At 30.7% G+C, this 16303-nt stretch overlaps 1 protein-coding gene and 1 long non-coding RNA gene across 4 annotated transcripts in view; one reads left to right on the top strand and one right to left on the bottom strand.

The window, feature by feature from the left end:
* RhoGAP102A (Rho GTPase activating protein at 102A) overlaps positions 1-5798 on the top strand; it is a 449504-nt gene extending 443706 nt beyond the window's left edge. For 2 of the 3 annotated variants that reach the window (XM_075355555.1, XM_075355554.1), the window contains exon 14: positions 4598-5798. In XM_075355555.1, coding sequence (XP_075211670.1) covers positions 4598-5562 — 965 coding nt within the window. In that variant the 3' untranslated portion in view covers positions 5563-5798. The remainder of the gene's footprint in view (positions 1-4597) is intronic. The other variant, XM_075355556.1, reaches the window with a different exon arrangement.
* Positions 1-16303, bottom strand: part of LOC142318905 (uncharacterized) — a 40500-nt gene that overhangs the window by 16973 nt on the left and 7224 nt on the right. Inside the window, exon 2 of the long non-coding RNA XR_012755072.1 lies at positions 6229-6331. This is a non-coding gene — a long non-coding RNA (uncharacterized LOC142318905). The remainder of the gene's footprint in view (positions 1-6228; positions 6332-16303) is intronic.

Below are 16303 nucleotides of genomic sequence, written 5' to 3'. Positions count from 1 at the left end.
TCAGGAAATTAAGTTCTATTGGGCTGTTAAAACAAAACAATAAATTATTTTTATAAATTGATACACTTTTATCAAATTCTATAAACTATTTTCAAAGAATATCATCTATCATTATTGAGGAATTCACAGAAGCATAACACAAGCTTTTGTAAGTCATTTTTATAGAAATCGCCTTTAGTGGCCTTTAGCCACTTAAGGTTAAGTTTAGTCGCCTTTATCAATAGCCATTTTCTAAATTCATTTTGCAGTTCATCGTCTCATCAAATGCTAAGCACTGAAAAGCTACTTAAAGAAAAGAAGAGGTGGAAATTGCTTTGCATCAAATCAGTGGGTTGATCCACTTAAACCCTGACTAAATGATCCAATAAAATAAATATAATCACAGAGAAAATGAGTGAACAAGTCATATCCTGCATCCTTTTTCCCTAGATTGAAATTAATAGTTTTTATCATTAAACAATAAGCAAACCATGGAGCATGTGCTCTAACAGAATTGCATATTTCTGTCCCAAAATATGGTACATGTAATGTATTTTGTTGTTATTGAAACATAAGCTGTTTTGTTATTGAGATTCATTACTTCTGTTTATTTACAAATTACTGTAAAACTGTTGATTTCCAATTTAAGGGAGGTGTGTAACACCCAAGTCCTATTTACTGATACACAAGTTTCAATATTTCATCACCTTCTTCTGGAATATGTAAGAAATGTTAAAACACTTGCAACATGTTAATTATTATGCTCCCCTATAAGCAACTTAAGCATCCAATATGATCACACACTAATAATTCAAATTATATACAACTTCATACAATTTAGAAAATTTCAGGAAATACTAGGAAAGATACAGCAATTTTTTAAAATGCCAATCCATACAAACTACTCGACATACCAATTCATCTTTCACCAAAGTCAAAGTTTCAGTGTGCACATTCTGTTGTTGGATGGATGCAGTAATACGTACATTAATATCTCTAAATTATTGCACTATGTTAACATGGTTAAAAAATATTACATATCAAAGAAAAAAAAAAAATGGATGAATATAATTTCAGTTACATATTGACCTATATTTTTAACTACATTTTGGAAACATAGAACATAATAATAGAGTTAAATATAAACTACAATTAAAATTAAATGCTACATTTTAAATTAGATATAACTGTAAGATATAGCACTATTAGTATAGCATACAGAAATATACAGTAAACAAAATAAATAAAAACTACTTCCTTCTGTTTAGATTAAACCTCGCAAAACTAAAAATATCTGTGTAATATCATATGTGTTTTGTTAAAATTAAGTTTACATTCAATAGAACTGTGTATGGATTGGTACAGAAGTTTATATTTAGACACAAAATAATTACCAGATTACAGATTTAAATTCTAGAATTTCTAGATAAAATTCCACAAAATTAGATTTTCATATCGATCAATAGGTAATTAAACTTGTAATATCACTCTGTAGGAAGTCATCCTACACACATCAAGAATCACATTGATGCATTAGATTTACATTCAATTTTACATAAGCACCCTCCATAACCATTTTCTCAGTGTTAAAGTTCTTTTTTTTTTTTAATTCAACAAAGTATTATTTATTTTACTCTATACTTCTCCAAGTTGTAAGACTAAACTGTACACTTTTGTGTTAAATAAGCATATTGTAGTGTGATCAATTACACCACAAGTTTTATTTAGAGCTTGCACTATCAGCTAAAAAAATGGTAATAAAAAATAATAGGACTCAGCACCTATACAAATTTTCAAATATGCAAATCAATATTTTTAAGTTTTTTAAATCATTATAATCATTTTACTTCTTTTAATATGCGATTTAATATCCAATTCAGAAAGCTTGTAAAATATTGACTATTGTAGCAGCTGATTTTATAAATAATTGAGGCAAAATAGATAATTTATTATTTAAACAATTGTAATATTATAACCACCAGATAGATACGGTCAGAATGAAAATGTAAGAACACTTACCAAACTGTAGCACTTTTGGAGTGTCATCCCATCTTCAGCAGTCAAAAATATAAATTACACATTAATTAGAATAAAAATAAAATGTTAAATTTAAAATAAATTTCATTAGTACATATATACATGTGTCAGTAAATTGAAACTTCTTTTATCTACAGTGCTAAGATAATGAGTGGTATTTTATATTATATCATTTAGTTTTATCATATTATTTAAGTATATATTTACTAGTTTATATTTACTAATGTGGTATTTTTACAGTACATAAATTTCTTTATTATTGTTATTTATTTCTAAATTATTATAAATATCGGTAATCTTAATTTATTCTTTAAAAGATAAAATATTTGAAAATTTAATATTTCCTTTTTTATAATTGTTAAAGTGCTCCAAAAACCTTTTTTTGAATTCTCTGAGGTATAGGTATAGGTTATTGGTTTACCTGGTATATAAAAAATGTTATATCCATTTTTATGAAATATATAAGTGATATTTATAGTATTACTGATTTGATATTTGAAAGTAATCAATCTGTGAGATAAAATATATTTATATTTATTATCATTATTGATTATAAGAGTGGATTTTCGATCATGTTTTTATTATTTAAATATTTTTTAAGTAATTATCAATGAATCTATTGTTATAACCATTTATATTTGAAATAGTCTTTATATATAGAATCTCTTTTTTCATTTTGTTATTATAATTTTGTGTGTGTATGTGTATGTGTGTGTGTGTGTGTGTGTGTGTGTGTGTGTGTGTGTGTGTGTGTGTGTGTGCTCATGCACTCTGTGGATCATAATTCTGTGTTTATTTTGCATATCCAAGGAATATTTGAAGATTTGTTAATTGCATATAAATTATAATTTGGTTCCCTAAAAACATCATTTATGATTTTATTTACAATATTTTTATCTAGGTAATTGATGTTGCAATTTATTTCAAGTTCATTTGTAAACTTTAAATTTTCTTTTAATATATATTTAGTTTATTTTTAATTATATAACAATCATTATTTATATTTTCATTATACAAATATCACTAATATGTCATCAACATATTTTTCCTTTAATGAAACACCATGTGTATAAGCATAAACCATTTACTATTATTTTTTCAGTACTTATGCAGTTTGTTCCACCCCAAACAAAACTTTAATTGTTATGACAATGCAAAATATGTGCAAACAATGAAAAATGTTTAGTGCGCATTAAATTGAAACAGAAAGACCTGATTGACCAAATTTTATTTGAAAAATACAATCATGATGTATATTTAAATATCACAACTACGTTCATAAACATTGGCCAACTGCTACAACCCACATCTTTAATTAAAACATCATCTTCAAAAACAATCTGTTGATTAATCATTTCATACTTTTTTTTAAATTCATAAATATAATATTTTTCAGGTATACTCATTTATTTTTTACTGTTAAAAACTTCCAAAATTTCTAAATTATTCTAATAATATGCCTACATTGCAACAAATAGCCCATATTAGACACACCTCTCTTTCTGTTTCTCTAAGCATTGTAATGTTCTATAAGTCTTTTTTTTAAAGATCTGTTAGTTTTACCAATACAAATTTTATTACATTCATTACATTTAATTTTATATATTCTCCTTAAATTCTCTCAATTTTATTATTATTACTTAAATATTTTATAATATGGTTATTTGGTTTGTAAGTTTTTTACATTTAATTTTTATCATAAATATTAGTAATTTTTTCTATTATTTTAATTGTATAATTGTATTCCAAGAAAAAACTATTAATAATCTCTGTGTTATTATCATGTTGCAATTTTGTAAAATTATCACAGTACTTTATTCTCTACTTTTAAATACCTTTTCTATAATTTTACTGTTGAAACTATTAAATACTGCTACTTGTTTTATTATATTTATTTCCTTTTTTAGTTCGTTTTCATTGTTCCTTGTATAATGTATAGCTCTAAAAATCAGGTTTTTATATGTACCAGTATTTTATGACCATGGATGATTAGAATTTGCATGTCTTGTAATGCTATTTGTTTAAAATGATCAAATGCTAATTATTTATAACTGGATTATAGATGACCAAAATATCATTTACATATGAAATCCATATAGCTCTTGGTATGTACCCAATATATCGTAAACTATAATACTTTCAAAAATTGTATAAAAATATCTCTAACATAATTGTAAAATTAGGTGAAATGAACCCACAGGTAAACCTTTTGTTTGTGAATACATTTGTTCTCATATTCAGAATAATTTTGGATGAAAATATTCCTTACAATGGTCATATACAGTCTGATGACACAGGACCCTGCAAAAGTCGACTATTGGTGTTTAGTTTTTACTTTCTGAATTTGGTGGATAAGGTGTTGTTTTTTGAGATTATTTGTTTTATTTTACTTCTTCAAGTTTTATTAATTATTAAGTGGACAATTAGAAAATTAGGTTTATGAATTTTAGGTAACCTCTAATTTTGAAGCAGCCAGTATAAAGAGATATAGACGTGTAATTAATTAATTACCATTTTATTGTTTTACTAATTATTAATTAATCAATCATCAATTAATTATTTATTCTATTGTATGTTGCAGGTATGGTGCGAACAACATCCTCATCATCACAAAGAACTCGAAGTCATTCTGGTTCAGATTCATCACAAGCATCAACACAAATTCATCAAATACAATACCAACCGCAAATGAGCGGGCCAGGTTATGACTCAGCTGTTGGATCATCAGCAGCACTAAGCAGTCCACCAAGAATAACTACACCATCTGCAAGTAGTTATAGTTCAGGTGGTGTTTATAGTTCCCCTCCTTCTTGGGCTTCCACACCGCCTACATCACCTGATGGTTTAGTAACAAGTGTAAATTACATACCGGAGGAACCAACTACAGCAAGGATCAGCATTCCCACAAAAAAATCGACAGATTCCCGACAGGTGATATTGCAAAGAGTCACTGTTAAATCAGCAGGTGAAGTGCAGCATGTAAAATCTAGTTACATTCAACCAACAGTCACACCCGATTCATCTAGAAGAAGAAGTAAAGATAGCGCTTACCAAAGATTACTTTCAACTGGTAGTGATAGTGGAAAAGTATCAAAAAGTGCAAGTTCTTCTTCTATTATTACTTACCCAAATGAAAGGATTATTCCAATCGTTAAAGAAGGAGACAGAATACAATCGGCTGATCGAAAAATTTCAACAAGTATATCTAGTATTGGTGGAGCTGTATTGCGATCAAAAACTGCAGATATTGAACGTATGATAAAGGTAAACACAACTACATCAAAATCACAACCGTTAAAGAAAATAACTGCAACTACCTCAAGTACTACGCTAGTAGAGAAAGAAGATGATAAAAAGCATACAAAACGACGATACACTGATGCAAGACATCAAACCAGGCACCTGGTATCTGATATTCCGAGTGAAACCAGCACTACAGAACCAACAGCTAGTTCCACACAGACATCTGAACCAAAACGAGCAGTTGTGTGGAAAAGAAGAGAAATAATATCAAGTGAACCGAAAGAAAGAAGAAGTTATGTATAAATGTAATGCATAATATATAGTGTCTTGTGTATAAATTACTACATAAACGAAATGGGTGCACAGCTGACTGAAATAAGTGATAATGTATATATATTGTTTAAAAGTGTCATGAAACACAGCTAGTCACAAAATGTTTAAATAATTATTATTTTTTGTTTAATAATGAACAAAAACCAAAGAATATGTATATACATATATATATATATATATATATATATATATAAACATTTTTTTCAAAATATATTTGTTACATAATTTAATTTAAAGCTTTTAAATATAATACATTTTAATTTTAATTTACAAATCCTCTTATATGATTAAAGTTCTACAATATTTGTGTAAATTATTCATATAATTCCGTGCATACAATATATGTTAATAATTTCATAGAATTTTTACTTAACAATAAAGTAATAAATCAAAACCCTCAAAAAATATATACGTATGTATGATGCAGTAATTCCCAAAAATTCAACAATGAATATGAAATAAAAATGAAAACTGTGTCATATTTAAAAATTTTCAATTCATAGATTAATAGTTATACTTAGCTAATTGTATGCTATCAGTTATTTTTTCTATTTTATATGGATGCACATTTACCTTAGTTGAAATATTAAATGACACATTACTTGATACTAAATGATACTGAATCTATGACCTTACTCTATCTGTTTCGGTCCTTCTTGTGGCTAACTCATGTAAAGGATCTTAAGTACAAGAGGTAGCAGTCACTTCAAGTACAAGTTATACACTCCACAGCCAGTTCCTAGAGTTGTTGCAAAAAAAGATCTGTTAAAGTACTTAATGATTAATTCTTATTCATTATCAGAATGATACCACTCTGTTTAAGTGAAAACATATTGATATTTAACCACATATTTGGGTAGATGAAAACAATGGAAAATTTAAACATTTCCCTTCTCACTTTGCCTAGCAAGTCTGTCATGGGATGCTTTGAATTGCCATCTTATTTTTGTGTAACCAAAGTGTTTTTGTACCATCATAGTGTTTTCATAGGAAAATATAATATAATAGAAAAGGCTTTATTTAATCTGTACTATCTATACCTCCCAAGCACTTTAATTTAATCACAACTTGGATTTTCATGCACCATTCAATATACAGATGCTTTATTATATCCTTTGAATATTCAGTGGAGATTTAAATCATCCTTTATATCTTTCAATCTTATAAAACTGATACCTATTATAAAAACTGTTGATATTAATTGATCAAACTTTCCTCAGAAAGCAAGACATCAATTTCATGACTACTTGTTCACTGACTTCTTAATCAGCAGAACCAGCATAAATTGAAAAACACTGATGAGATGGGACAAGGTTCAGCCAGGATTTACCATTTGATGCCATAATTATGGCTTATTTGGTACATACTAATAAAATGAAATTCATCCTCTCCACAGTGCCATTAATGCGTACATTTTTGTCTTGATCCAGGATTTCTTTCAACTTATGAAAGATTTCTAGGAGAGGCTATATATTTTGAACAGAGAAAGTATTGTGTTAAGCCAAATGACTTCTAAATTTACCAGTTTAATTTAATAATTCTCATTTGAAACAGAAGCCTGAGAATTTTTCTATTTCTGCCAATAATACAATTTCAGTCAGTAATTCGAGTTCTTAAATTTACACTTTGCCAAAGAAATAATACTTTTGCAAAACTGTTGGTCTCCCATACTAACAACTGGAATATTCCTTTCTGAATATATAAAAAATTTTTTTAAAATACTGGACTTTTTTCTGCTGGGAATTTTTTGTATCCTGGTTTTGAAAAAGAAGGCATATTTGTAAAAAGGAGAAGATGAATTTGCAAATGCGCAGAATAGAATAGTCAAGATCAGGTAGAGTAAATTGGGAAGAGGATTACCAGGTGAAACAGAAGCAGGCTCCCCTGAACAGGGATTGGGTCAAGAAGGAGATGAACCAGGACTTGAGAGGATAAAGTATGGGAAGTAACAATGAAAACTGAAGTACCAGGTTGATCTGAAAAGCCTTGATTTTCCAGCAAAACATCATAGATAATCTCATCATAAAATCCTACTCGTTTTCATAATTTTCATCAGATTGCTTGTCAAAAAGAGGAGCAGTTTTTAAAAATTGGTAGTTAAATCATCATACAAGATTGTTATAATTTAGCTTTTATCTTTTTCTGTAAAAAAATAAAACACACACAGACACACTTGATCATTCTCAGAATGGTACAAAAGAATAAGTAATACATATTTTGCAAATAAATAAAAAAAATATTGAAATATTATTTTATACGAAGGGAGAAAATTAAAAAATACAAGTATACATATATATAATTGAGCCTAGCAAAATCTGAACCACTTGGTTTGGAGTCCCTTGATGTAGTTATATTATAATCTTAAAAAAAAAATTTGTAATGTTTTAAAATTCTAATAATTTTTACCTGACCTGATACAATTATTATAACATACACTAATGTAGAATTGAATTAAAGACAGATTTTACTAAAAAATAATGAATGAAAAAAGTAAAATAAAATATATAATGTTGGTCAATATTTAGTTTGTATTTTAATCTTTAGATGACAAGTATTAGAAAATAATAATTTTATATATAAGTAAATACTAAACATCAATACACAAAAAATTCCCAATGAATATTAAATAACTGAAATAAGAAAAAGGGAACAATGCTTACCAGATAAACAGATGAAGCTAGCCTTGCAATGAAAAGAAATAACAAAAAATCTGATATGGACACCACATGACTTCCTTGTTCGTCTTTTATATTACATATACACATTTTTGCTGCACTTCATGTAAACTTATTTCATTTGAAAGTGAGATACGATCCTCCAATTTTGTAATAAAAGTGGACAGTTCACAACGCTAAAATATTTGTTTTTATCAACATCAAATATTTATACAATTATTAATTCAATAATCTTGCCTGAAATATTAGGTTAGAGTAAAAGTCCCTTGATTACTCTTTAAATAAATTGTTTACCAAATAATCCAATAATAAAAACTGATTATTCTACAGGGTAAGGTAAAAATTAATATTTGTAACCAGTATACAGGAGTTCACTAAACGAAATTGTTTAATTATTAACTTTTATTTATACTACACACTAGAAATCTTGTGCATATTACGCATAGTGAAAAAAATTTGTTCGATAATCACTTTAAATTGAATACAATTCAAAAATGTATTTTATTTTTCTGTCAAATAATTAAATAAAATGATTTTTTTAAAAAATAAATATACAATTTTTATAAGAATTTGCCAAGGAAATCCAAAAATAATACGATTCTCAATTATAATTTTCAATTAATATTAAATAATCATTTGTTTCACCAAATCTGTTACACATACACATATGTATATATGCCTATTAAATAATATTTACACATTTTTAAAAGAACATAAAATTTCATTTCACTAATATTATTTTCATTTTTTTATCATTGAATTATTTTTTGTAATTTTTTTTTATAATCATGGGTTAATAATTATTAAATCAATATATTTAAATTAAAGAGAAGTTAAAAAAAAGGTTAATATAAAAAATCAAAAGGAGATATGGTTCGAACTGATGTGCCTTCCCTCTAAGATCCAAATATTTCTTTAATTAAAATTTTGGTTTCGATTGCCATCAAAAAGGGAGGTGCACAATTAGATGTTACAACAGTGCTAAATCCAAAATTTCAACATCATACGGCAAATCGTTTTTGAGGTATGCGAGATACATACATACACGTGTCACGCCAAAACTAGTCAAAATGGATATTTCCATTGAAATATGAAAACCAGATAGTTTTGCAATCACAATACTTCCTTTACTTTATACAAGGAAGTAAAAATGAATTGCACTGCTAAAAATATAACTTGTGAATACAATGAGCATCTCTAGAAAGTTGAGATTAATTCATTGCTGCTATAAGTAAAAAGAAGTAGGAACTGATGTGAAAAGGCTGCTCTACATATTACAATGGTCATGATTGGGGCTAAGCAGGCCACATTAATAAGCCAATACCTGTATCATGTTAAAGAATACTGGCCAATGATGTGAAACACTTGGAACAAGTATTTCTTCATTAATTTTAGACCGCTTTCATTTTTTTTGTTATCTATACTTATTTTCTGTGCACGATAAAAGAATGTAAATGTAAAATTAGACAAGCGTTCATATTAAAAAAAAAAGATTCTGCGATTATTGGTGAAGGATAGTCTTATAGAGAACACTAAAAATTAACCTTTAAAGTTTAAATGTTGTACTAGTTTGGGATTCGCAGCTGAGATCCCATAGTGTACGATTGTGTCTTCTCTGAGTTATAATGCCGTGTTTGTTGCCTTTCTTTATTTTTTTGTTTCGTTAGCGTTTGTTTGTTGTTATTTTAGTTGTGATTCATTTCATTTTATTCAGTTTAGTTTGCATTTACATTATTAGGGAGAGTTGTGTTTTTACCTACAGTTGCTACGGGTATTTACCCATTGCTAAGAGCCTGTTTACATTTATTCAGTTTCTTTACATTCGTTTGTTAGTTTTGTTTCATTTTAGACTACTTTTCTTTAATCTATTTTTTTGTTGTTGTTGGACTATGACCGAGCCAGATCGGTCTGGGGGTACATCCCCACCGGTTGGAGGGAATTCTTGGGTTTTGGTGAGTGAGGTCCCCTCAGACAGCAGCGGGACCGTTAGTCCAATGGAAATGGATATTGTGGAATTTTGGCGTGAGGAGCGACTGATGAAAAACGCAGAGAAACCGAGAAGAAAGACACGTCAGCTTAGCGGTGGAGGCAGGCTGTCACTTCACCGGTTTTAGTCGCTGTTGGATTTGCTGGTGGTAGCAGCCTTGGGGAGGACTTCCCACCTCTTCCAGTATGGTCTGACGATGATATGGAAGTGGGGTAAGGGATTCCAAAGACATCTGGAAAACGGAGATTGTGCCTTTCTCCATCGGTTGCAGAAGAAACAAAGAAATTCAAGGCTGATGGTAGAAGTTCCTTGTACTCCTCAGAAGAGGCCTGTAGATTAGAAAAGTGTGGGTCATTCCAGGACGTCTCCTGCAATGAGGAGGGGGAAAAGGAGTGCAGGTGATGCAAAGAGCCTTACACTCTGGAAGAGATGTTTTAATAATAACATGACTTTTTTGTTTAATCACATTAGAGAGTTCAGCTCGTTTGTGCGGCAGCATACAAACACAAAAGTAGAAATCAGGAAGTGTTCCAAACATATGAATGCTTCTGTTCATATGATGAAGATGTTTCAAGATGTTCTTGATGAAATAATCGTGGAGCCTCAGGTGGACAACCAACTACGCCAGGTATGGTGGAATTGGCAACCCAGATGTTATTTCATTGTCACAGACATGGCTTTGCAGACTCCAGCCGTGGATCTTGACCAGACTGCTTCCTGGTCAGGTGCGGAGCTCCGTCGAATGATTGGTAATGGTGTTACTGATGAGGACCTTCGGAGCTGACCTGAGGATGTTCTCCACCAATCTTCAGTCCTGGTGGAGGACACCACTGGGGTGTAGAAGAGGGTACTGGATTTGCATGGATAATTGATCTGACGGATAGGGTCGACCACCCAAACCACACTGCGGTATTTTGTAAAGCACCATGGATTGAAGACCTGGCTCATTAGGGTAAATTGACAGCAGACCAAGAACTTGCTGCACAGTCATCTGCTCAAGACCTTCCAAAATTGACCTTAGTCGTACTGATTAAGCCCTAATAATTAATTAGCCGAGAAAGAAGCTGTGTCGCCAGGTGAAGTCGGGATTCTCTCCGCGCGTAAGGGCCAGGGTTGAGGACCTCCACATACAGGTGGGGTCTGATAGTGGTGCTGCTGAACAGATAAGCAAGGATATTTTTGCGAAGGTCGAGGGCATCAATATGACTCCGACAAGAGGGGTGGTAGGTGGGTCAACACCTTATTAAGGATGTGGATGTATTCACCACTCAGGATGAATTCATTCAATAGTTTTATAACCAAATCACGAGATGGGAGTCAGTTTTGATCATAATTATGTCCACGCGACTGGCCTATGGTGCAATGCAGGTGGTTACTGTGTCTCTGCCGCCCATCCTTGCAGATAAATTGTTGCCTGATGGATATATCCGTATTGGATGGGTGGCTTGTAGGGTTATGTGACGTTCATTTGACGACCTTTGTTTTCATGCCTCTTAGCCAGGCTACAAGGCCAATTCGTGTATCGAGCCAGATCATAGTGGCCACTGTTTCACCGGTCATGAGGCCAGTTATCTACGGAAGGATTACCAGCGAGAGGTTCGGTGTCCTTCCCGTTGGTTGGTTGCATGGACATGCACCTGGGGGTAAGGGTTGCAAGGCTTCACCTGTGACATGAAGATGCGGGCCTGCTCGGTGCTGATGGGTGTCTGTGGGGGACAGCCCCATCCAGGATGGGTGGGAGGCTCTGGCATCCCACCATCAACGATTGGATAGGGGCTCCTTTGCAGCACCTCTGGGGGAGGGAATGTAAGACTACAGTCCCGGTGGGGATCCCCAATAGAGGCAATGCGTTAAGACCCAGTGAGGGGTCCCCTTTGGAGTCCTTTCATTAGAGGCATGGCATGTACTACAAGACCGAAACCCAGCTATCTGGGCAGGACCTTGTGTTCTGCCGAGGTACTTTGAGGTGAAGGCATCCCCTGGAGCTGAGTTATGATTAGATGGTTGTTCCGGCTCCGGGGGCAGAGTAAATGAAAGTGTAAAAAAAGATGTTGTTCTATAAAAACTCATGAAAAAACTAAAAAACAGTTGTTAATTCATAATTATACTACAAGTACAATGTGAACAGAAGCATTTGCTTCATTTTAGAAATTATAAATCTTAGTCAACCAGCAACTGAAATTTACATAATATATTGCATTGATGAATGAATGCATTAACAGCATATTAAAATTTAACTAAAAGTAACTGCAACCAAAAGTAACAAAAATTTTTAATAAAGTAAAAGTAACAAAGAAAAAATTTTTGATTTTCTATCTAGTTTCTGAAATCCTAGAATGCTGTTGAGTTTGGGTAAAACTGATAAAATTTATTGTTTAGGTTCTGGCAAGATATCACTAATTATATATATAGTTATTTAAAAACAGAAAGGTGATAATCAAATTTCTTCTTTTTCTTGTGCTACATCTTCTCAACATGCATTGGTGATCTTAATTTTATTTAATTTCACATTGATTGCCGCCATTATATTCCTGAGAATTTCCATTGGATCTTTAGTACAATGGTTTTCCTTACTCTTCTGCATTCCAAAGCCGTTAATCACCTTGTGTGGTTTCTGTATCTTTAGGGCAACTTCTCACTCCAAGGACAATAAGTTGCCCTTACCTCTACCCACTAACTGTCCTCCAAGGAGGTCAATTGTACTTGGAAGGGGGACTCTCCTTATGTCAGAAATCACTTGGCCAGACTATCTGCAATGTGTAAACACTGGATAACGGGGTTGCCACAGCCCTATGCCAAACTTTATAAAACTTTTAAAAGTATAATTACAGATGAGATTTCAATATTTTAAAATTGTTTTGATGAAATTATTTACAAACTGTTTTTTCAAAAATTAAATATAAAGCTGTGAGAGTAAAAGCTAAAATGTGTCATTTTTTTATTTATTTCTTAATATACCATAATAATTTACAGATATATTTAGTTCCTTTATAAATGCATATGATGCTCCTTATTAATGGTTATTCATTTTCTACGCAACCTTATTAACTTGTTAATCCTAAATTTAAGAAATGCAAAGGGTCAACAGTAAAATTTCCTAGAAAATGTAAATAACTCTTTTAAATAAAACAAAAAAAAAAACAACAAAATGCTAGTATAAACATGTTATGAGTAGGTGTAGCTTAGATATTTTTCTAGACATTATAAATGTGAACATTAATACATTGAAAATATGAAAACTTTTTTATTATAAAACCTACCATACATCTTATCAGTAATTTAAATATGTATTTTTTAAAAATACATAAAACATGGAACATAAAATGAAAACCATATATTAATTTTTTCAGACATCAACTACCAATTAGAAATACATTCAGACATAAATATACACTAGTTGATACTAAGTGTTAAAAAATATGGCTAGGTTAACACACAAGAAACATAGGGACCTCATAAACACAAGAAAAAATTAAAAAAGACAAAAAATCCATCATTGTGAAATTCAAACCAACTAAAGATAACAACCAAAAAATAGTTTAAAAAAATAAATAAGCAGTAATTTCACAACTGCTATGTGTATATAAGTAATAAATGGAAGAGTCTGTCTCAAACTAATATTTTACCTACAAAATTTATTCAGCAAGTTACAAATACTTACAGAACTGTGACTAAATAATGTAAAGACAGTTTCTATTAAATAACTGAATAAAAACAGAATATTACAGCAAGTTTTTGGCTGACTACAATACAAGCATTTTTATCTGCCTAGAATAGACTGCAACACCATGCTTCAGTATTTTAGCTCAATCAGTCTCATCAGATTGTTAAATGGTACTTGCACAAGTTTAAATTTGAAATGGCCAAAAGCAGTGAGTACTTTTCAAGATAACTGGCATTGGATCTGAAAAAAGGTTTATGAATTCATTGGAATATTTTCCCATTACTAAAAACCATGCAATATCCACTGAATGTTATAGTACAGATAAATTTTATTTTTCCTAAACTATTTCTTTTTTAAATTATTATTAATGTAATAGAAATTTTAAGAAAAAGAGAATGAACATTAATTAGAAAAAAATCAACATATAAGAAAAACCAAAAACAATGGTATACTGACTTCAAAAAGAAACCCTGTAAATCAGGGTTTTAATTATTTTGTTATATCTCTTGGTTGAGGTATACAATATTCATTTAGGGCTAGCATCAAATAGCAAGGAGGTCAGTTTTAATTGTATGCATGGCCGTAGATTGATTCCATATCTCTCCACTTGACAATGCCTTACAAAGATGGCATTGTAACTCCTGAAATTCAACTCCCGAACAGAGAGTGAAGCCTTCTTTGTTTTGCAGTTTGCTAGATATTAATCTACAGTTACAATTTAACATTAGTTTAGAATCATTAATAGTAATCTGGAAATTGACAATAATGTTTGTAGATGACATAATTGTCTGTAACAACTGGTTATCTCTGTAAATGAAGAAAATGTTGAATGTCACATAACGACTTTCCTGTGTAGTCGTAAGAATTTTGTTGGGAAGGTCACCTACAAACTAGTCACACTGGTGATGACAATGAGTAATGTGTTGTAAGGAAGTGCTTTCATTTGCGACTGCATCTTTACCAGCTGTTACAAGTTTTGAAGCTTACCTAGCATGTTATGGGCAATTATTTGCAATCAAAATTTTGCAGCATGAAGATAATAACTTTTTGTCAATGAGGGTGAGACATGTAGACCAGAAATTCATCATACAATGATCAAATAATGAGTGCTTACAAACACCATTAAAAAAACACATTTAAAAAATTTATAGATAGAGCAAACAGGCTAAGAATACAGTCGTTTCTATTTTCAAGGGTAAAGGGTTTGAAAACTGCTGATCCTAACACCAAGTTTGTCCACTATCCTACAATAAAGCCCAGCACACTGAAATCTGATCCTTCATCCAAACATTTATTGTTCAATTCCATTCTTTCATGTTATACAATATACATTTTTGGAAAAGCCATGTCATATGTCTTCTCTAAACCATTTTAGGATGCTTGAAGTTTTGGTACTTTAAAAAACAAAATTCTGCTTTTCTTTATTAAGAGCAATTATGTGATCAATGGATGATTTGCCTCATCTGAGTCTGCATTGATGTAAAGAGTTTTTCTCAAGATACCCCACTAGTCTGCAATTCATCACTCTCTGCATTAACTCACACAAAACACTTGTAAGATACAAGGTATTAGCTGAAGGTACAAGAATTCACTACATCAGCTTTAGGAATCACAATGGTTTCAGTATAATTTAAGAAAATTATGTTCTATAAATTTAATAAATGGCTTAATGCAAAATGTATTGTATTCAAAATGCAATGTCACACAAATATTTTATAAATTTATTAATTTACTTACTTTTTAATTACTATAATGTGAATTTGATGAAACAACTGAATAATTCCCTGACTAATTAGTTATTTGGTTCATTGTGTACTTGTATTTCTGAAATTTTGGATTATAGAGGGAATTGTACAAACTTTAGTAACCAATATATCAGCAACAACTTTAGGACAGATGTAAATGATGCTATTTTCCAGCTCCCCTAAGATAGGAGGTTCTGGAACTGAACAAATAAATCTTAGTTTCTTCTGGTGTAATCCTACTGAGAAATTCATGATAACTATTAAAAGTTATCCATTTTAATTCTTGAAAAGTTAGGTGGTAATCTGCAATGGCATGCAAGTAAACTGCGAGGGGAAACTGATTGATATGTTATGAAACTGATGTATGTTAACTGGTTGTATGTTGAACTTTGGTTAATGGTTTTATGAACTTTTTAATGCATTTTCTTAAAGACCTCATTTTGTCCAATAAGTTAGGATGGATGTTTTCCAAATGACACTAAAATAAAGTTAACTGTGGTTTGGATTTACCTACCAGTTTTTCCGAGAAACAAGTTATGTGAATCTTTGGATAAACCTACTATTATCCTTACTATACTTCTAATTTAAGATTTTGTAAAACTAATTCCACTCTACATCTTATATAATGTCTTGGTTGATC

Source organism: Lycorma delicatula, chromosome 2 (genome assembly GCF_047948215.1).
Source record: "Lycorma delicatula isolate Av1 chromosome 2, ASM4794821v1, whole genome shotgun sequence".
NCBI classification, from domain to species: domain Eukaryota; kingdom Metazoa; phylum Arthropoda; class Insecta; order Hemiptera; family Fulgoridae; genus Lycorma; species Lycorma delicatula.
This window is presented reverse-complemented; position numbering and strand designations above follow the sequence as displayed.